Source organism: Oryx dammah, unplaced genomic scaffold (genome assembly GCF_014754425.2).
Source record: "Oryx dammah isolate SB20612 unplaced genomic scaffold, SCBI_Odam_1.1 HiC_scaffold_8, whole genome shotgun sequence".
Classification (NCBI taxonomy): domain Eukaryota; kingdom Metazoa; phylum Chordata; class Mammalia; order Artiodactyla; family Bovidae; genus Oryx; species Oryx dammah.
The window spans coordinates 34770440-34793342 of record NW_024070192.1 but is presented as its reverse complement, the minus strand read 5'-3'; the positions used below and the strand labels follow the sequence as shown (position 1 = coordinate 34793342).

At 45.2% G+C, this 22903-nt stretch overlaps 1 protein-coding gene and 1 non-coding gene across 2 annotated transcripts in view; one reads left to right on the top strand and one right to left on the bottom strand.

Moving 5' to 3' along the window:
• DNAH2 (dynein axonemal heavy chain 2) overlaps positions 1-22903 on the top strand; it is a 103800-nt gene that overhangs the window by 22330 nt on the left and 58567 nt on the right. The window contains exons 10-20 of the mRNA XM_040243460.1: positions 130-217; positions 3000-3205; positions 3631-3760; positions 4044-4226; positions 5242-5456; positions 17281-17427; positions 18228-18384; positions 18635-18874; positions 19162-19350; positions 19547-19694; positions 20325-20517. Coding sequence (XP_040099394.1) covers positions 130-217; positions 3000-3205; positions 3631-3760; positions 4044-4226; positions 5242-5456; positions 17281-17427; positions 18228-18384; positions 18635-18874; positions 19162-19350; positions 19547-19694; positions 20325-20517 — 1896 coding nt within the window. The remainder of the gene's footprint in view (positions 1-129; positions 218-2999; positions 3206-3630; positions 3761-4043; positions 4227-5241; positions 5457-17280; positions 17428-18227; positions 18385-18634; positions 18875-19161; positions 19351-19546; positions 19695-20324; positions 20518-22903) is intronic.
• TRNAG-CCC lies at positions 17076-17148 on the bottom strand. The gene has a single exon. It is a non-coding gene; the product is annotated as a tRNA-Gly (tRNA).

The following is a 22903-nucleotide window of genomic DNA, read 5'->3' as shown; positions in this document are numbered from 1 at the left end:
AGAAAAACTGTTTCTTGGGGTCTCATTTTCTCAGGCTCCCTTTAAACCAGAACTCCTAGTTCTAGCCTGGCCTGGGGAGGTAAATGCCTCATGTTCCTGCTTCCAACTGGTCAGTCTTTCTCACGACAGATTCTCCACCCGGGGCTGGATCCTAGACCAGACCAGCATATTTGCCCAGGTCGATGCCTTTGTACAACGTTGCAAGGACCTCATCGAGGTAGGAAGACTGTCAGGGAGACTGAGAGCTCACAGCAGATGCTCCAGAATCCTGGCCCAGGGGCGGGGGAGCTGGGGCTGGGGGTGAGGCTACACACAAAACTTGCCTCTTTGGTTCTTATCACATGGCGGTGCACCTGGCCACCATCCTGTGCTCAGAGACTCTTGCCTGTTATCATTGGCTCAGTTCAGTTCAGTTCAATTCATTCGCTCAGTCATGTCCGCCTCTTTGCAACCCCATGGACTGCAGCACGCCAGGCTTCTCTGTCCATCACCAACTCCTGGAGTTTACTCAAACTCATATCCATCGAGTCAGTAATGCCATCCAACCATCTCGTCCTCTTGTCGTCCCCTCTCCTCCTGCCTTTAATCTTCTCCAGCATCAGGGTCTTTGCCAGTGAGTCAGTTCTTCGCATCAGGTAGCCAAAGTATTGGAGTTTCAGCTTTAGCATCAGTCCTTCCAATGAACATTCAGGACTGATTTCCTTTAGGATTGACTGGTTGGTTCTCCTTGCAGTCCAAGGGACTCCCAAGAGTCTTCTCCAGCACCACAGTTCAAAAGCATCAGTTCTTCAGTGCTCAGCTTTCTTTATGGTCCAACTCTCACATCCATACACAACTACTGGAAAAACCACAGCTTTGACTAGATGGACATTCGTTAGCAAAGTAATGTCTCTGCTTTTTAATATGCTGTCTAGGTTGGTCATAGTTTTTAGGTGCAAATGTCTTTTAATTTCATGGCTGCATTCACCATCTGCAATGATTTTGGAGCCTAAGAAAATAAAGTCTCCTGTTGTTTCCATTGTTTCCCCATCTATTTCCCATGAAGTGATGGGACCAGATGCTATGATCTTCGTTTTTTGTATGTTGAATTTTAAGCCAGCTTTTTCACTCTTCTCTTTTATTTTCATCAAGAGGCTCTTTAGTTCTCTTTCTGCCATAAGGGTGGTGTCATCTGTATATCTGAGGTTATTGATATTTCTCCCGGCAATCTTGATTCCAGCTTGTGCTCATCCAGCCCAGCATTTCACATGATTTACTCTGCATGTAAGTTAAATAAGTGGGGTGTCAATATACAGCCTTGATGTACTCCTTTTCCTATTTGGAACCAGTCTGTTGTTCCATGTACAGTGCTAACTGTTGCTTCTTGACCTGCATACAGATATTTCAGGAGGCAGGTAAGGTGATCTTGTATTCCCATCTCTCTAACAATTTTCCACAGTTTGTTCCTTTGGCATAGTTAATAACACAGAAGTAGATGTTTTCCTGGAACTCTCTTGCTTTTTTGATGATCCAGTAGATGTTGGCAGTTTGATCTCTGGTTCCTCTGCCTTTTCTAAATCCAGCTTGAATATCTGGAAGTTCCCAGTTCATGTACTTTTGGAGCCTGACTTGGAGAATTTTGAGCATTACTTTGCTAGTGAGATGAGTGCAATGATGCGGTAGTTTGAGCATTCTTTGGTATTGCCTTTCTTTGGGATTAGAATGAAAACTGACCTTTTCCGGTCCTGTGGCTGCTGCTGAGTTTTCCAAATTTGCTGGCATATCGAGTGCAGCACTTTCACAGCATCATCTTTTAGGATTTGAGATAGCTCGATTGGAATTCCATCACATCCACTAGCTTTGTTCATAGTGATGCTTCCTAAGGCTCACTTGACTTCTCATTCCAGGATGCCTGGCTCTAGGTGAGTGATCACACCATCGCGGTTATCTGGGTAGTGAAGATCTTTTCTGTATAGTTCTTCTGTGTATTCTTGCCACCTCTTCTTAATATCTTCTGCTTCTGTTAGGTCCATACCATTTCTATTCTTTATTGTGCTCATCTTTGCATGAAATGTTCCCTTGGTATCTCTAAATTTTCTTGAAGAGATCTCTAGTCTTTCCCATTCTATTGTTTTCCTCTGTTGCTTTGCATTGATCACTGAGGAAGGCTTTCTTATCTCTCCTTGCTATTCTTTGGAACTCTGCATTCACAGGGGTATATTTTTTCTTTTCTCCTTTGTCTTTAGCTTCTCTTTTCTCAACTATTTGTAAGGCCTCCTCAGACAACCATTTTGCTTTTTTGCATTTCTTTTTCTTGGGGATGGTCTTGATCACTGCCTCCTGTACAATGACATGGACCTCGGTCCATAGTTCTTCAGGCACTCTGTCTATCAGATCTAATCCCTTGAATCTATTTGTCATTTCCACTGTATAATAATAAGGGATTTGATTTAGGTCATACCTGAATGGTCTAGTGGTTTTCCCTGCTTTCTTCAATTTAAGTCTGAATTTGGCAATAAGGAGATCACGATCTGAGCCACAGTTAGCTCCCAGTCTTGTTTTTGCTGACAGTATAGAACTTCTCCATCTTCAGCTGCAAAGAATACAATCAATCTGAATTTGTTATTGACCATCTGGTGATGTCCATGTGTAGAGTCATCTCTTGTGTTGTTGGAAGAGAGTGTTTGCTATGACCAATGCATTCTGTTGGCAAAACTCTTATTAGCCTGTGCCCTGCTTCATTTTGTACTCCAAGGCCAAGTTTTTTTCATATTTCATTGTGCAGCTAAAATTCACCCCAGAAGCCCGTTGCATCTGGTGGGTTCTCCTTAGTTTTTTAGCCATTTTAAGCGAAACCAGTAGTGAGGGACAGGGAAGCCTGGTGTGCTGCAGTCCATGGAGTCGTAAAGAGTGGGACATGACTTAGCAACTGAACAACCACAACACAAGCTAAACCAAAGAACTTGGGACAGGAAGACTCAGACAGGAGGGCAGGAAGCCTCATGCTGACTTCTTTGCAGGTATGTGACTGTCAGTACCATTTTGCCCGCTGGGAAGATGGAAAGCAAGGTCCCCTCCCCTGCTTCTTCGGTGCCCAGGGGCCCCAGATAACACGGAACTTGCTGGAGATTGAGGACATCTTTCACAGAAACCTGCACGTGCTGCGAGCCGTCCGCGGGGGCATCCTGGACGTCAAGAACACCTCTTGGCACGAAGACTACAATAGGTGAGAGGATCACAGACCACCCACTCCATAGACAGGGAAGGGGGGCAGGGGAGAGCAGAGTGGAGTGTGGGGGCAGCAGGTCAGAAACGGGGCGAGCAGGGGAAGTGCACGGGGCAGCTCAGACACAGGGAGCTACAGCCAGCCTTTCTGGCCTTGGATCCCGTTTCTGCCACAGACTAGTTAACATGACTCTGGGCAGATTGCTCTACCAGCCTGGGCCTCAGTTTCCTCATCTATAAAACCCGGTTAGCAATACAGCCTACCCCACTGAGTTGTTTTGAGGACTAAATGGATTCCTGTGTGTGAAGCACTCAGTGCCGACACTGAGGATGCCCTCCGTACATAAAACATCGGAATTGCACTCAGGGGAGGTTCTTGGGGCCAGGCGACGTCGCCCACCCTTCGACACACCTCTAATGGTGCAGGTTCCGGGCTGGAGTCAAGGACCTGGAGGTGATGACTCAGAACTTGATCACCTCGGCCTTCGAGTTAGTCCGTGATGTGGAGCACGGGGTGCTGCTGCTGGACACCTTCCACCGGCTCTCAGCCCGAGAGGTGGGACTGCCCACCAGCTTCCTTCCTCCACCTCCGGTTCACTTGAGCTTTCCTTCGCGTCCGCCTGGTCCTTCCAGATGCCGTCCAACCTCCATCTGTGCTCTTGCCCATGCCCTAAACTGCCAGCGCTTCTTTTCTTCCTGTCCCTGCCTGCCCCCTCCCCCTGTGTCCAGAGGGCTTGGGGGCAGGACTCCCATGGCAGGGGGTTAGCTTTCTTCCAGGATGGGGAGCTGCAGGGACCCCATATCCCTGGTCATGTCATTTACTTCCTCTTCTTTGTCAGGCCATCAAGCGAACATATGACAAGAAGGCCGTGGACCTCTACATGCTGTTCAATAGTGAGCTGGCACTCGTAAACCGTGAGCTGAACAAGAAGTGGCCCTACCTGGAGCCCTACATGGCCCAGTACTCAGGGCAGGCCCACTGGGTGCGCATCCTACGGCGTCGCATCGACAGAGTCATGAACGTAAGCCTGGCCTTTCCCGGAACTTGTTCTCGGTGCCACGGCAGAGTTTGCAGGCTGAGCCCTCGGGTGGTGGGTGGGAGCCCTGCGGGCCAGTCCAGAGCATCTCCCTGGAGAGGCTTCCTGACCTGAGACCAAGTGGGTGCGAGGGGCGTGTCAGAGGAACCGGCCTGTCGTGAGGAAGGGCTCATGCTTGTTTTTGACCTTGTGTCTCTTAAATCCTTCACCTCCTGTAATTGACTTTCTTTTCCCAACTTGTTTCCTCAAGCTGAATGTCTGTGCTCCTCTTTCTTATTTTATTTTATTATTGGAATATGATTGTTTCACAGTGTTGTGTTGGTTTCTACTGTACAGCAAAGTAAATCAGCCATGTGTATCCATACATCCCCTCCCTCTTGGACCTCCCTTCCACACCAGCCCCCATTCTACCCATCTAGGTCATCATAGCACACGGAGCTGAGCTCCCTGTGTTACACAGCAGATTCCCACTAGCCATCTATTTTACACACGGTAGTGTACATATGACAATGTGTGGATGTGTGCTTAGTCGCTTAGTCGTGTCCGACTCTGTGACCCTGTGGACTGTAGTCCCCCAGGCTCCTCTGTCCATGGGATCTTGCAGGCAAGAATACTTGAGTGGGTTGCCATTTCCTTCTCCAGGGGATCTTCCCCACCCAGGAATCGAATTCATGTCTCCTGGTCTCCTGCATTGGCAGGTGAATTCTTTACCACTGAGCCACTGGGAAGCCCGTATATGACAGTGCTCCTCTCCGAATTCCTCGCACCTTCCCCTTCCCTGTCTTCATTTTGACTACCTCTTTCGCTGAGACTGGTCTCTTCCTCTCACCTTTCCCTCTGGCTCCCCCTTCCCTCCAAGTAGTCAAAATCGATCTCCATGCCCTGTCTTACACATATAATCGGGGTGTGTGTGTTGAGGAGGGGAATAGGGCTCTCAGGGCGATGATAACACGGAGGAACGTGGCAGGTGGATCCCAGCGTCCCTGGTTCTCCTCCACAGTGTCTTTCCAATGCTCATTTCCTGCCCCACATCGGGACCGGAGAGGAGAGTGTGCACACCTATCAGCAGATGGTTCAGGCCATTGATGAATTGGTGCGAAAAACCTTCCAAGACTGGACAGCCACGCTGGACAAGGACTGCATTCGGCGGCTGGACACGCCATTGCTACGAATCAGCCAGGAGAAGGCAGGCATGCTGGACGTGAACTTTGACAAGTAGGAGACCCTCCCCGCCCCTCTCCTGCTCTGCTTGTCCTTTCTATGACGCCTTTCCCTTCCCCAACCCTCCTGAGAGTTTTAACTCCCGTCTCCTGGTTCCTCCTCTCCATTCCTCTGATTCTCTCTTACCCTGTAATATGTTTCCTCCCACTTCTTAGTCTTAAAAAACAAAAAACCAACTGATTAAAAATAGAAAATCCGCTGTCACTTACTACACCAGTGATGTAGGTGTCCTGCCACTAGGTGGCCACGGTGGCTCAGCAAAATCGTCCCAACCATGAGCCACCGAGGGAGCTTTCCCAAGAGTCAGTGGGGCTCTCAGGTCACACCCTCTCCTATAGTTGTAGAATCATGACATTCTCATATCACCAGGTTTTCAGTTTAACCAGTCTATTCATTAGTCATTCAAAAATACATAGTGAGTGCCTTCCATGTGCTAAGAACCAAGATGGGCACAGGTGTGTCCAGTGACGATGTCCTTGCCCCCTGTTGCTCTGTAAGTGAACTGTTGTACCCTGGAGCTCTGCCTCCTTCCCAGATAAGATGCCGGAGAGAGAAATAAAGAAGGAACTTAGTAAGGCGGCTGTCTACAGAGATGACGACCCTTCTGATGACAACGTTTTCCTAATAGGAAGGAAGTCACTTTCTTCTTGATCGGTTTGGGCTCCTTATCATCAGCAAGCCCCTGTAGTAAGAGTGGCTTCCCAGGCTTCTAGAACTGGCTTTAACTCATGGAATGTCCTTATTTGTTGGGGGAAATGTGGAAGGGGCCCTGCCAGAGACGGCCTGTGTGGAGATGGACAGAGAGACTGAGTGTGTCTGTCCTGGGAGCCAAAAGCAACCTAACTGGGAGATGACACGTGATGTTTGAAGCAAAAGAACCAAGACGGGGAGACAGTGCTTAGTGTCAGGTCAGAGGTGTGAGGGGGAGGCAGTAGTGAGAGGGACAGAGAGATGAGAAGCCACATGGATCAGGAAGCAGGTGACAAGCAGGGTGTGAAGACCAGAGGGTAAGAGGTTTGAGATAGGCCTTTGACCAGGGAGGGGTGTCGAGATCTGCTTTGATAGGGCTCGTGGTTTTTTGAGGATTCTATAAAATGGCCTCATAAATCAACAATAAGATTTATTTTTAATATTTATTTATTTGGTTGCACTGGGTCTTTGTTGTGGTATGCAGCATGTAGGGATCTTTAATTATGGGATTTAGTTCCCTGACCAGGGATTGAACCCAAGCCTCCTGCATTGTGAGCATGAAGTTTCAATTACTGGATTGCCAGGGAAATCTCTTAAGTACTTTTTAATATGAATAGTAACATACTGTTCACACTATTCTATACATCTGAAGTGTTCTCAAAATGATTTATTTGATTTTTTTCTATTATAAAATTCTTGATCCTTTTAGAAAATTTGCAGAATGCAGAAAAGTAGAAGGAAGAACAAGATTCCCCCAAAGATAACCACTCTTAAAAGATTTGGTGTATACATATATATATGTATATTTATCACTCCATGTTCCCCCCACTTCATATGCTTCATATGGTTATTTTTCTTTAATTTTTAGAATCTTTTTAACTTAAAAATGTATTTGTTTGGCTGTGCCCGGTCTTAGGGTCTTAGCTGTGGAACGCTGGGTCTTTAGCTGCAGCATGTGGGATCTAGTTCCCTGACCAGGGGTGGAACCCAGGCCCCCTGTATTGGAAGTGAGGAGTCTTAGGCATTCGGCCACCAGGGAAGTCCATCTTTTTTTACTTTTTAAATTAAAGAATTTAAACAACAGAAGTAGTGCATGCTCACTGTAAAAGAAAAAAAAAGAGAGAGATTGATGTATAGAAGAATATAAAGGAAAAAATGAAAATCCAGCACACAGCTCCACTCCCTAGAGGTAACCATGATTACCATGTAATCAAAAATACACACTGCACATACGAAACAGGATCCCATTATAAACAACATTTTTTAACTTGCTTTTTTTGAGGTTAGCAATATGTGTGGGAGATTTTCCATTCTGTGTGTACAGAACTGCATAATTACTTTTCATGGCTTACAGCTTCCCATGCTTTGACTGTACCATAATTTAATCCATCAACCCACTACTGGTGGACCTAGAAGTTGCATGGTTTCCATGAGGCTCCTGAACATTCTGTGCTGGGGGCTTTCACCTGGACTCCCTGAGTCTTGTTCCCTTCTCACCACCGTGGTGTGTCCACCTGACATTTGAGCTTAGCATCTGGCCATGTAGCCCCAGTAAGCTTAGGAGACAGCTTTCTGTCTGCCGTGATCATCTCTTGTTGAGAGACACATTGGATATTTATCTCAAATACCGTTTGCATAATCTTTATAGCAGAGCTTAACAAGACAATTTTGGGCCAAATATTTATGCCCTGGGTTTAGCAGAAACCCAAATAAAGGCTAAAACACTTCTTCGAGAGAGAAGAGGTACCCTGATTCTTTGGCAGTTGTTGTCTAGAGGGATCTGTTATAAACTGCTTTACATTTTTGTGGCTTTAAGCTAAAACTACCTCAATCCAGTAAATAATGTATGGGGGAAAAACAAAAAACCATGATCACAGGGAAGGATTATGAAAAGTCTGGGCTCATTAAACCAGTAAAGACATCCAAGACAGTTTCAGCTTTTCTAAACCTTTTCTAAATATGACGCCTCCAACGAGGGGCAGATAACTTTATCAAGTCTACTTTTTTTGTGTGCTCATGATCTAGATAAGGTCTTGAAATAAGCGTGCTCTTCAAATGCCCTGATTGTCCTCAGAATTACCTGACTCTCCCTCCATTCTGGGAGACTTCCAGTCCCTAATAGCACCGATCTTATCTTACAAAGGGTTTTGTTGTCCCACCTTCCATCCCAAATATTTGAACTCTGAATCCAAATTGGCTTTTACCACATTTTACAGCCAGACCAGCCTTACAGATTGCACTTAACACAAACATATTCCAGATGGTGTCTGTACCCTGGCTGAAAAGAGCTGTGTTATCGCTGTGTAAGTAGCCAACTCCTCTGTGTAGCAGGACTTCTCCAGGGCAAGACAAGGGACACTGGCGTCTGACAGTGTTTTGCGACTGGGACTTCCTCTTCCTTCTTTTCTCTCTGGTCTGAGATTACTTTCTCCATTAGGTCAGTTCATTCTGGGCTGTCAGCACCAAACCCAGTCAGCCTACTTGCCCTGGCTCCATTGCCTGAGCACTTGTCCAAGGAAACAGAATATATTTTACAAAAATAATTCCCCAGACTGATTTTTTAAAATTAATTTTTTTTGACCATGCCATGACAAGGCATGTGGGATCTTAGTTCCCCAACCAGGGATCCAGCCCATGCCCCCTGCATTGGAAGTACAGTGTCTTAACCACTGGACCTCCAGGGAAGTCCCAGACTGGTTTTGTTATGTTTTTTTTTTTTTTTTTAAGAAATTTTATGTACCAGGAAAATAAATTTGTATTCCAGAAACTTCTTGACAAATTTCTGGCTAAGCCTGAGCATCATTATGAAAAAAAGGTCCTCATAGGGTTTTTGGCTCAGCATCAGGAAGGTGTTTTTAAAATTCATCGTATTGACTGACAAGTTAAAATTTGATAATTTGGCTTAAAGTTATTTTGAAAAGTCTTGTCAAGATGAGGAAATGAAGAAACAATTTAGTGCACTGTTGGGTAGTATATGTATCCAAGCGGGCTTACCAAGAATTTGACAGAGTCAAATTCAAGGCCTCCAGCTTGAAGAACATAAGAGAATATGATTCTGTTACTAGAAGTGTTCCCATACTATTTACACCCCTCCACCCTCCTGGTATAGCTATGCTAGAATTTGTGGTTAAACTGATATTCAGTGTTTTTCTTAATATGACTTTGTTAGTGTTGTTTACTGTGGAGCCAAATCATGTTCAGTTGTTCCAATTCTCTCCTTGCTTGTATGACACTTGTTCTTTTTGGAATTAACAATGACCTCACTATTTTTGTTAGCACACTATTCACTAGCATTAATTTTTCCAGACCAACCAATAAAATTCCTTCGGATAATATTTTCCTTTGCTATCTGACTTATCACGTATGTTATCAATTTTGTGTTCTTAGCGCTATCCCTCCTGGAATTCCCTTGTCCTCTTTCTTCAGTCCAGCTGGTTGGTTTTGAGGCCAGGTGTCACTCTGGGACTTCCCTGAGCCTCTTTTGTTGTTTGATTCCCCCTTTCCTTTGTCTTCCTCTTTCTTGGTTTATGCTCTTATTTTGGTGGAGTACATTCTTTAGTAGCTTTCCACGGTACATGGGAGGTAAACTTTTTGAATTCTTGCATGATTGACAACAACTGTTTTCTGCCTGACACCTGTTAGTCCTTTGTGGAATTCTAGATTGAAAGCAGTTTTCCTTCATTTTGGCTCTCCTGTACATTGGAGGCTTTCCTTAACTGTCCAGTAATCTGCTGTTCATTCCTATTTGAGAGAGCCTTCTTCACTTTGAAGAATTTTGACACAGTTTCAAAAATAACACATACTTCAGTGAAGATTGTCAAGGTGTGAAAAACAGCATTTCTTTGTCCACAGTCTCTTAAAGCACATATCACAAATGAGCTCTTGATAATAATTTCCTTCCTTGGTAGAGTCCTCTCCAATGAAGTCCTCTCCAAACCTTGCACTGTGATGTCATGCCCTATATTGCTACTTCAGTGTTTGCTTAGTAGAACAGACACAAAATATTCTGAAATTTTCACCTCAGTGTTCTTTTAAGATAACATCTTGGTGATGATATTCAGGATGTAAAGCTTCATCAGAGTATCTTGAGATTATGGGGCTTTTTATCCTCTGTGATTAAAAAATGTAATTTTTTTTTTCAAAAAAAGAAGAAAACAGATTTACAAAGTCAAATGACTTTTACTCAAGATGTAAAAGTGTTTAAAATATTACATATTTTCTCCTGGCATTTTTGTGATTTTTGTCTTTATATTTGGTTCTTGGCTCCAATTTTCAGTTTATTTTGATTTAGGGAGAGAAGTGCAGATGCAACTTGAGTTGGTTTTGTGTTTTTTTTTAATCTATCTCCAGATGGCTAGTCAGTTGACCCAATCTCATTTATCAAACTGCTATCTTTATAGTATAACAAATTCTCAAGTATGTCTGTTTTGGGATTCACTATCCTGTTCTGATAGGTCTGTTTATTCATATGTAGAGACCAAATTGTTTTTATTATTGTCCTCATTACTCTCCTTTTTAGATTTTTTTCTTGGATATTTTAAATATTTATTTCTCATAAGTACATTAGAATCTCTTTGTTTAGTTCCCCAAATAGTCCTATCCCTATAGGTTAACTTAAGAAGAATGATGATGGACAGGGAGGCCTGGCGTGCTGTGATTCATGGGGTCGCAAAGAGTCAGACATGACTGAGCGACTGAACTGAACTGAAGAAGAATAAACATCTTTAAGACCTGAGTTTTTTCTATCCAAGAATAGCATTTCTTTCTTTCAATTTATTTAAGTCCTGTTCTTTTGTTCATAAGATATTTTTTATACATATTAACCGACTAATAAGAAATGTGATAATATATATTAATATCTTTTGATGATCTCTTAATTTTTGGTATTTTATTTTTGTTTTAATTATCATTGGTCTCTTTTTCTCCACGATAATATTGAACTGGTTATAGTTTTTATATTGGAAAACTTTGATTTTAATAAGTTAATTTTGTACCCAGTCCCTTTTACAACTAATTCCCTTGTTTAAAATAGTTTTTTCCTTTTTAAAAATTTGCTTATTAATTTTATTTTTGGCTTCACTAGGTCTTTCGTTGCTTTCTGTAATTGAAGCAAGCGGGGGCTACTCTTTGTTGTGTTGTCTGGGCTTCTCTTCCCAGGCCGGGAATCAAATCCATGTCCCCTGCATTGGCAAATGGATTCCTATCCACTGTGCTACCAGGGAAGTCCAGTTTTTCCCTTTTAAAACATTTTTTAATTATGAAAGATCATATCGTACATATAGAAAATTACTTAAAACCTACATGTTCAATGTAATCTATAGGTATAAAATAAACACCTTTGCTACTGTCACCTAGGTCAAGGAAAGAATGTGGCCAGCAGTCCAGAAGCCCTCCTACTTATATTTTTCAGTTGAACTATCTGTCAACATTTACAATTCAGGAGACTTTATATAAAAATTCACTTTCTGGCCTCTCTTGAAATCACGCTGAGCCCATATCCCATTTGGCAGTAAACGCCTGGAACCCTCAAGCAGTGATTCTTGGGGATGGACCTTTCGCTCTTTCACCCAACTTTAGGCCAAAACTCAGTTGCAGTTTATCATTGCATTAGAGCTGTGCTTGCCTTGGAGTAAGTGGAATTCCTGAACTTTGCTTTTGATGATGAAATCAAAGGAGCTGGTGTTTGGTTGGATATTGGAAAGTCGAGGTGAGGGAGGACACGTGTTCTGGTCCAGACAGTGGGGTGGGGCCTTCTCTGCACAGATGCAGGTGTCCTCGGCTGAGAGAAGCAGCTGAAGCCACACAGTAGGTGAGGTCACCCAGGGCTAGTGTGCTGGGTGTGCATGACCTCGAGGGGCTGGCGTGCCAGGGAGCCATGGGGGAGGTGGATGCTTTGCTGAGTCTCCAGAGTCAGCTGGATGAGATTTCCAAGGGACCCTGGAGAGAAAAGGCTGCTTATCCTGACAGGTGGAGCTGACAAGAGAAGCACCGAGGTTCAGGAGCCAGGGAGGAAGGCAGACAGGAGGCCACCGGATGTGGAGGCTTAGAGGTGAGGGTGAGGCCAAGGAGGGTCTCAGAGTGTAGCTACAAGAAGTCCTATGAGGAATCCTGGGCAAGCTAGATGGAAGCAGATTTAGGGACTTCCCTGATGGTCCAGTGGCTAACACTCCATCCATGCTCCCAATGCAGGGGTCCCAGAATCAACCCCTGGTCAGGGAACTAGATGCCACATGCTGCAACTAAGAGCTTGCGTGCGGCAACTGAAGATCCTATGTGCCACAGCTAAGACCTGATCCAGCCAAATAAATAAATAATTTTAAAATCTTTTGAAAACGCAGACTTAGAGGGGAAGGTGGGAGGCAGCTCTCAGGCAACTGAAGAACGAGAAGAAAAGAAAGGAAGGGAATTCAGGAGGTCAATTTTTCACAGAAGGCAGGCTGTGAAGGGGGCAAGCAGTGTGGTGCCAGGATGTGGAGTTGAGGGTAGGTGGTGTTTTGATTTTGTTTTAAGATTGTAGAAACTTGGCTTATTTAAATGTTGATGGGAAGGAACAAGTAGGGTGGGAGTGTAGGCAAGCTGGAAAAGATGGTGTCTGAGGATGCAGAAGGAAGCTGGATTGGAAGGACTTGACCTTGGATGCAAGGAGGGCCTCTTCTGTAGTAAACGGAAGAAATTATAGGTATGGGGTCAGTTATGTTTATAAGTTTTAGAGCAGGGAGCATGTGAAGTTCTCCCCTGGTGGCTTTCGTATTTCTTTGAGGGAAGAGGTGGGTCTTTCTGCAGAGAGCAAGAGGAGCAGATCAGGTTTGAGAAAGCAGAGGATTTGCAAACAGTCCCTGTGAGAACAGGAGGGACAGGAGGTTGGGGAAACCCCAGGGGTGCAGCCGGAGAGGCCCGCTGGGATCAGAGACATTGAACATGCAGCCTGCTAATCTGTGTAGTCACGTGATCTTCTCCAGCTTTGCTTGGCCGCCTTCACATGGGCTCAGAGGAGAAGAGAGTGGACAGGGCCAGGGATGGGGTTTGGTCAGGTGGCTTAGACTAAAGAAGGAGGCAAAAGACTGAGAACTGGTGAGAGAGCAGCGGAAGCGGGCAGGGTCCTTGGAGGAGGGGATGGAGGTGGAAGGGGACAAACAGGCAAGAAGAAAGGCCAGGGGTCAGTGACCTGAACGTCCCCATGGGATCAAAGGTCAACTGGGAGGACTTGAGTGCAGGTACTGGGATGGGCGAGGAAGCTGAGCTGGGGAGGGACCATCTGCTTGGAGACTGACCTTAAAGGTGGTGGGACATGAGTTCTAGGGCGTGGCCACTGAGTGGGGAGGAGAAGGTCAGGTCACTGGGTGTGAGGTGGCAAAGGATACTTAGGACAAGGGCCACAGACACAATTAAAAACAATTTGGCATTACTTTTAATAAAGGAGAAAGAAAAAAGTTAAATGAATTTTAATTTTCAACCCGGTATTCCCCAGATATTACCTTGCCAATATGTAATCAGTGTAAAGAATTGTTCACAGAGAGTTTTCTAGTCTCTTTTTCATGCAACATCCTCTTTGCCTTTCATCCTTATGTCTGTTTCTCTATTTTATGAGGGATCTCTGTCAAATTTATCTTGTATCTTTCTTTTGGTTTAAAATTTTTCTGCTTTATATGTAACTTCCAAGAGCTCTCATGTCCCTTTTATACATCTTGTTTCTGTCTCACGGATGCTCTTTGTTTCTTATCTCTCTCTCAGGATGCTTGCTGTGATTCTGTTTGGTTTTTCTTTCAGGGGTGGGCCACCTTTCTGCATCTCCATCCCCTCTCCTTCCCTTCTGGTTGCTTTTTTCTGTTTAAGGAAAGATAGACCCATTTGAATTCGGAGTACCATAGAATAGCGAGGAGAGATAAGAAAGCCTTCCTCAGTGATCAATGCAAAGAAATAGAGAAAAACAATAGAATGGGAAAGACTAGAGATCTCGTCAAGAAAATTAGAAATACCAAGGGAACACTTCATGCAAAGACGGGCACAATAAAGGACAGAAATGGTATGGACTGAACAGAAGCAGAAGCTATTAAGAAGAGGTGACAAGAATACACAGAAGAACTATACAAAAAACTTCTTTACAACCCAGATAATCATGATGGTATGATCACTCACCTAGAGCCAGAATCCTGGAATGAGAAGTCAAGTGAGCCTTAGGAAGCACCACTGCAAACAAAGCTAGTGGAGGTGATGGAATTCCAGCTGAGCTATTTCAAATCCTAAAAGATGATTCTGTGAAAGTGCTGCACTCAATATGCCAGCAAATTTGGAAAACTCAGCAGTGGCCATAGGGCTGGAAAAGGTCACTTTTCATTCCAATCCCAAAGAAAGGCAATACCAAAGAATGCTCAAACTACCACACCATTGCACTCATCTCACACACTAGTAAAATAATGCTCAAAATTCAAGCCAGGCTTCAACAGTACGTGAACCGTGAACTTCCAGATATTCAAGCTGGTTTTAGAAAACACAGAGGAACCAGAGATCAAATTGCCAACATCCATTGGATCATAGATAAAGCAAGAGAGTTCCAGAAAAACATCTATTTCTGCCTTATTGACTATGCCAAAGCCTTTGACTGTGTGGATCACAACAAACTGTGGAAAATTCTTAAAGAGTTGGGAATACCACCTGACCTCTTGAGAAATCTGTATGCAGGTCAGGAAGCAACAGTTAGAAGTGGACATGGAACAACAGACTGGTTTCAAATAGGAAAAGGAGTACGTCAAGGATGTATATTGTCACCCTGCTTATTTAACTTATATGCAGAGTACATCATGAGAAACGCTGGGCTGGATGAAGCACAAGCTGGAATCAAGATTGCTGGGAGAAATATCAATAACCTCAGATATGCAGATGACACCACCCTTATGGCAGAAAGTTAAGAGGAAATAAAAAGCCTCTTGATGAAAGTGAAAGAGGAGAGTGAAAAAGTTGGCTTAAAGCTCAATATTCAGAAAATGAAGATCATAGCATCTGGTCCCATCACTTCATGGGAAATAGATGGGGAAACAGTGGAAACCGTGTCAGACTATTTTTCTGGGCTCCAAAATCACTGCAGATGGTGATTGCAGCCATGAAATTAAAAGACGCTTACTCCTTGGAAGGAAAGTTATGACCAACCAGATAGCATATTAAAAAGCAGAGACATTACTTTGCCAACAAAGGTCATGAGAAGCACTGGGCTGGATGAAGCACAAGCTGGAATCAGGATTGCTGGGAGAAATACCAACTCAAATATGCAGATGACACCACCCTTATGGCAGAAAGCAAAAAAAGAACTAAAGAGCCTCTTGATGAAAGTGAAAGAAGGAGAGTGAAAAAGTTGGGTTTAAACTCAACATTCAGAAAACTAAGATCATGGCATCTGGTCCTATCACTTCATGGCAAATAGATGGGAAAACAATGGAAACAGTGACAGACTTTATTTTGGGGGGCTCCAAAATGGTGAGCCCAAAAAATGATGACTGCAGCCATGAAATTAAAAGATGCTTACTCCTTGGAAGAAAAGTTATGACCAACCTAGACAACTTATTAAAAAGCAGAGGCATTGCTTTGCCAACAAAGGTCCATCTAGTCAAGGCTATGGTTTTTCCAGTAGTCATGTATGGATGTGAGAGTTGGACTGTAAAGAAAGCTGAGTGCTGAAGAATTGATGCTTTTGAACTGTGGTGTTGGAGAAGACTCTTGAGAGTCCAAGTCTTGCAGTCCAAGGGACTGCAAGATCCAACCAAGCAGTCCTAAAGGAGATCAGTCCTGAGTTTTCATTGGCAGGACTGATGTTGAAGCTGAAACTCCAATACTTTGGCCACCTGATGTGAAGAACTGACTTATTGGAAAAGACCCTGATGCTGGGAAAGATTGAAGGTGGGAGGAGAAGGGGATGACAGGATGAGATGGTTGGATGACATCACTAACTCAGTGGACATGAGTTTGAGTGAACTCCGGGAGTTGGTGATGGACAGGGAGGCCTGGCGTGCTGCAGTCCATGGGGTCGCAAAGAGTCGGACACGACTGAGTGACTGAACTAAACTGACTCCCACCTTTTGTGCAAGGAGAGGCAGAGAACAGTGTTCTGTGACCCTTGGTTGTCTGATTGTATTTCAGGGACAGGGGCTGGAAAGCTGATTGGCACCTCTCTGAGCAGGAAGGGGGGCTTCTCAACTGCAGGCCTGTCTGGATGGGCTGTTTCCTGGCAACTCCAGAGGTCATCAGCCTCGGCACGTTTCCATTTAGGCTGGTCTGAGGTCACAGAAAACCATCTCTCAAACTCTGTTCTGGAGAATATAGGTCCCAGTGCCAGAGTATTGGTGTCTGGGTGGGAAGGGGAAGTGGGGGTCTTAACATTCATGTGTACATGGTGACTCACCGCCTCTGCTTTCAGTGCGTTACTCTCTCCTACAACTGGGCCTGGGGTCCCCAGTCCAGGGACCCTCTGTTTGTCTCTGCACTGCTTCCCCAGACAAGAAGCCTTCAGTCTTATGCTGGGGCAAGGAGAGGCAACTTGCTTAACTCTGCAGAGTAGGGCTGCTTCCTAAACTCTCAGCTATTCTGCTTGTTTTAATCACACCATCACACCTTTCCTGAGATCCTTGGAGCTAAAGCGCCCCCGAGCCTTTGGAGGGGGTTCTTAGCCATCTCCACCACCAGCTGAGGACTCTTCTGCTCCTTATCCATCTGCTCTTCCATGTTTCAAATGTTTTCAGTCATTATCTCCTTGTATTTGTGGGCTTATGCCTTAAACAAATGAAACATTCTTTACTGTTGCTTTAGTGGTTTGGGGAGAGAAGCAAAAGTCAGTGGGTCCAGTTGCCTTCTTTACCTGGAGGTTCTGCTTCATTTATTTTATTTTATCTATTTACTTGGCTGTGCTGAGTCTTAGTTGCCGCATGTAGAATCCAGTTCCCTGACCAGGGATTGAACCCAGGTCCCCTGCATGGGGAGTGCAGAGTCTTAGCCACTGGACCACCAGGGAAGCCCCTCTGCTTCACTTCTTACTTTTAAATGTCTCCGTGCTCCCCAACTCCATACCTCTTGAACTGGTGTTGGTTCTGGCTTGCGCCCTTGCACAGCCACCTCAGAGGCTCTGCCTGTCTTTCTCCCCAAGGACCCTGTCAATCCTCTTTGTGGAGATCGACTACTGGGAGCGGTTGCTGTTTGAGACGCCCCATTACGTGGTGAATGTGGCTGAACGTGCCGAGGACCTGCGCGTTCTTCAAGAAAACCTGCTGCTTGTCGCTCGGGACTACAACAGGTAGGGCCCCCTCCTCACTGAAGCCCTCCCGCATGCTACTTCCTGCCCTCTCTTTGTCTTTTATCTGCCCCGTGATATTGTCCATTCCTATAGTACACATCCTTCATATTTTGTCCATCTCAAAAGAAAAAAAGGTTTCCCATTCTCTCTCATGTGGCCCTACGATTATTCCTGTCCCTTGCAGTGTTGTCTTCTATCTTTAGAGTACAGAGCAAAACAACAGGTCCCCTCCCACCCCATCAGGCACTTGGACCATGTATATTGTTGGCCTGAGTCACTTCTCTGGGAAGGAAGTTGATGGCATTAGGTTTATGGGCCCATAACAACATAAGGTTGGTTGAACCAAGCAAGGCCATGCTGGCCCCCTCTTAATCCCATTGGCACTCATGTCTTAAGTGAGGCTTTGCTTGAAATTGGGTACCTTTCTCAGGCCACTTCGAGTCCAAAAGGCTGGGACCAGCAGTCTTGTTTGGGTGTCTAGAACTGTGCTGTCCAATACAGTAGCCACTAGATGCATGTGGTTTTTTCTATTTAAGTTAATCTAAATTAAATAAAAGTTTAAAATTCAGTTACTCATTTGCACAGGCCACATTTCAAGTGCCCCACAGCCACATGTGGCTAGTGGCTGCCATACTGGGCAGCACAAATGGCAAAACATTTCCATCATCACAGAAATTTGTATTGGAAAGTCCTTGCCTAGAATCATGAACTTTCAGATTTCTCCACCAAGTGTCCTGGTGTGGAGGTGAGGTCTATCTGAGCTTGTCCCCATTTAGCTACTGGCCTTCTCTTACTTGCAGGATCATTGCCATGCTGTCCCCAGACGAGCAGGCCCTGTTCAAAGAACGTATCCGGTTCCTGGATAAGAAGATCCACCCTGGGCTCAAGAAGCTGCACTGGGCCTTGAAGGGAGCCAGTGCCTTTTTCATCACAGAGTGCCGCATACATGCCAGCAAGGTAGGCCGTGGTCATTAGACCCTAAAGGTCTGCAAGGCTGACTGAAAAGCTGGCATGTGGGTACTTAATACCCAAGTCTCGTGTAGTGGCAGAGAGACCAGAGGAATTGTGTGAAAGAAATGCAGTGTTTTTAGTGAAGGACTTTTCTTTTTCTATTGTCAGTAACTCTAGCTAGAGAATAGATGGGAGGATGGAATTAGGCCCAGAGGCTCTGTTCCCAAACTCCCCCATGGATGGGGTCTGACTCCAGGTGCAGACGATCGTGAATGAGTTCAAGGCGTCCACTCTGACCATCGGCTGGCGAGCCCAAGAGATATCAGAGACACTGCTGGTGCGCATCAGCGGCAAACGGGTATACAGGGACCTGGAATTTGAAGAGGACCAAAGAGAGCATAGGGCAGCCATGCAACAGAAATTGATGAGCCTGCATCAGGATGTGGTGGCCATCATGACCAACTCCTATGAAGTCTTCAAGAATGACGGCCCCGAGGTAAGGGTCCTGTGGCCAGGGCTTTGTGGGTGAGCAGATCCCCAGCACTCCCAGCCCCATCAGAACCTTCTCTTGGTTGTCCCCCTCCCTCCCCACCCTGATTCTGTGTGTGCCTCTCAAACATCCCGGTCTAGCCTTGGATTCACCCAACCTTCAGCTTTTCAGCCTCTTCCTACATGTCTGCCTTTCTATTAAAACAACTCGTTTCCCTCCCTGTTGGCTGGTTCTCATTTCCCAGGACCTGCTCTGTTTTGCCTGAGGGATTCTCTTCCCCACTCTTCCCACAGATTCAGCAGCAGTGGATGCTGTACACAATTCGGCTGGACCGCATGATGGAGGATGCCTTGAGGCTGAATGTGAAATGGTCTCTGTTGGAACTGTCCAAGGCCATCAATGGGGATGGCAAGACCACCCCCAACCCACTCTTTCGAGTGCTTGTCATTTTGAAGAATGATCTTCAGGGAGGTGTGGCCCAGGTGGGTAGGAACCACTTTGCCCCAAACATCCTGAAACCATCATACTTTGTCAGTTTCTGTTAATCCTTAGACTTGGCCCTAGGCATTGGCTTTGTCCTACAGCCTCCAGGCCTGGTTCTGAGGTGTCCAGCCTGCCTAGTCCTGAACTTACCTCCTCCAGGGCCTGGGCTGAGCCCTCTCCATGGTGCTCCCACAGGTGGAGTTCTCACCCACTCTGCAGACTTTGGCAAGTGTGGTCAATGACATCGGCAGCCACCTCTTCTCCACCATCTCTGTCTTCCGCCACCTCCCTGAAATTCTCATCAAGCGCAAGTTTCAGCGTGAGCCCATCCACACCATCGTGGGTGAGTAGGCATCCAGTGCAGGGGTATCAAAAGCCTAGGACCAGATGAGGGAATTCCCTGGCAGTCCAGTGGTTAAGACTCCACACGCACTTCCAGTGCAGGAAGCTTGGGTTTGATCCCTAGTTGCAGAACTAGGATCCCACATGCCACGTGGTGTGACCAAAGAAAAAAATTAATTGAAAAAAAACCAAACCGTAGGACCATGTGGAGCTAGGAGGAGAGACCAGGGCTCTTTCCAGACATACCTGGCCAGTTGTCTCCGTGGATGGTGGAAAACCCAGGTCAAGGGGCTGGATTGGGGAAGGGAGACAGGACACAGACAGGGGTCAAAATTAGGTGACTGATGCTCAAGGGGTTTGGAGTTTGGGGTGAGGAGACCCAGAAGGAATTGTTTGGGTAGCAGGGCTGGGATGTAAGAGGCCTGGATACCAACAGGTGAGACATCTGAATCCCCCAGAACAGAGTCATTCTTTTATGTTCTGCTTCCTCCTTCATTTTCTACTACTCACATCTGAGTGTGTTTCTTTGGGAAAGTGATGTTGGAGGGGAGACTGGCACAGTAGCCAGGGGCTGGGCTGGAGCTTGGGTCGGGGTGGAGGTTAGTGAGAAGTATCTTGCTGGGTCTTGAAGAACGGGATGAGGACATCAAGAAGATCCAGGCCCAGATCAGCAGCGGCATGACCAACAATGCAAGCCTGCTGCAGAACTACCTCAAGACCTGGGACATGTACCGAGAGATCTGGGAGATCAACAAGGACTCCTTCATCCGCCGATACCAGCGCCTCAACCCGCCTGTCTCTTCCTTTGATGCTGACATTGCCCGGTAAGGAGCTGTGAGGACCATAGGAGGGGGTCTGGCTTGGAGACCAAGGGGTAGGCAGGAAATGAGAAGAAAGGCACTGGACCTTTGTTTCTTAAGGAGGTAGGGATCCAGTGAGAGCTGGGAAAAAAAGAAACTTCAATTAGATTTTTTTCCCACCAATCTCTTTGCTGAAGCACCACATCAGCAGTTTAGAGTTTCCTTCAGTCTTCTCAAAAGAGTATAGTAATAATGACTTATTATTATATGCTTAAAATTTATAAATGAGTCTAGAACATTCTGTCACAGTCAGTTCAGTTCAGTTCAGTTGCTCAGTCGTGTCTGACTCTGTGACCCCATGGACCACAGCACGCCAGGCCTCCCTGTCCATCACCAACTCCTGGAGTTTACTCAAACTCATGTCCACTGAGTCGGTGATGCCATCCAACCATCTCATCCTCTGTTGTCCCCTTCTCCTCCTGCCCTCAATCTTTCCCAGCATCAGGGTCTTTTCAAATGAGTCAGCTCTTCACATCAGGTGGCCAAAGTATTGGAGTTTCAGCTTCAGCATCAGTCCTTCCAATGAAAACTCAGGACTGATCTCCTTTAGGACTGACTGGTTGGATCTTGCAGTCCAAGGGACTCTCAAGAGTCTTCTCCAACACCACAGTTCAAAAGCATCAATTCTTCAGCACTCAGCTTTCTTTATAGTCCAGCTCTCATATCCATACATGACTACTGGAAAAACCATAGCCTTGACTAGATGGACCTTTGTTGGCAAAGTAATGTCTCTGCTTTTTAATATGCTGTCTAGGTTGGTCATAACTTTCCTTCCAAGGAGTAAGTGTCTTTTAATTTCATGGCTACAGTCACCATCTGCAGTGATTTTGGAGCCCCCCAAAATAAAGTCTGTTGCTGTTTCCCCATCTATTTGCCGTGAAGTGATGGGACTGGATGCCATGATCTTTGTTTTCTGAATGTTGAGCTTTAAGCCAACTTTTTCACTCTCTTCTTTCACTTTCCTCAAGAGACTCTTTACAGCAAACTTGTTTTTTTATAAAAATACTTAAAAATCTTTCTATGTGTCATTCCAGAACTCTGTGTACACCTGTACAAATTCACACATTGTCATTCATATAAATAGAGTCTTAAAAAGTTAATATGGAATTTCTCACTCATTATGTTTGAGAGCATCATTAGAGTTTATGGCTTTTAGAAAGTAAAATATGCATGTGGTTAGTAACTTAAAAACCCTATAAAGCAATTATCCTCCAATTATAAGTAAATTAATTTAAAAAAACCCTAAAGAGTTGTCATATTGAAAATAAAAGACTTTTTACCAAAAAATAAAAAAGATTTAAGGGAAAAGTTGCTCTTGTGGGGAGTACCATAGGATCCCGCTGGAAGAGGAGAGATGCTAAGGATCTGAAAGGTAAGAGATGTGAACAGTTTCATTTAAAAAGTGCAGACAGGAGTTAAATTGAAGAAGATTCTATTTTTAAAAATTTATTCATTTAATTTACTTATTTTGGGTTTCACCTTCATTTCAGCACGTGGGCTTTCTCTTGTTTTGGCACATGGGCTTAGTTGCTCCACAGCACATGTGATCTTAGTTCCCTGACCAGGGATTGAACCCATGTCTGCTGCATTGGAAGGCAGATTCTTAAATACTGGACCACCAGGGAAGTCCCTGAAGAAGATTCTTATATTCTGATCTGAACTCTCATCTCTTTGTCCTCTAGTCATTCATTCATTTGTTCAAAAACCACCATTGTCTTATGGGTCATGAAGAATTAAAAAAAAAAAGCAAGTTTTCTCCTCCCAAGGGCTCTATTGCAGTGGGAAAGATACAAATATTGTGGACAGAGCAGTGGCTGTGGGGTCTTGAGGAATGTTGAAATCCCATCTCCACCATTTACCAGCCGTATAATCTTAGGTTGGTTCCTCTCATTCTCTGGGCCTCAGTTTTCTGTGAAATCAGTGTTATACTATCAACCACATAAGGTTGTGAGGTTATTAAGTACACGTGGAAGCACTGTGTGAACTCTGAAGCCTGCATGGGCCAACATGCTCATTGCTCTTATATCAGCTTCCCTGTGATCAGTGCTGTGGGTGAGGCATGCAAGGTGCTGGGCGGTTCAGTGGAAGGAGAGAGAATATCCAGCTTGGGGATGTTAGAGGAGGAAGGATGTGGTTGAAAGGAGTGACTTTTGGGCGGGCCTTTTTGGAATGGGTAGGATGCCAGCCAGGCAGAGATGGGCAGGGAGAGCGTGTTCACCAAATAGTGAGCATTCAGGAAGGAAGTCAGCAGAGGGCATTATGTACAGCGGCCACCGTCATCCTCTCCACAGCCTCACGGGGTGGGTTCTGTTCTCATTGCCATGTTACAGATGAGGAGACTAAGGCTCAG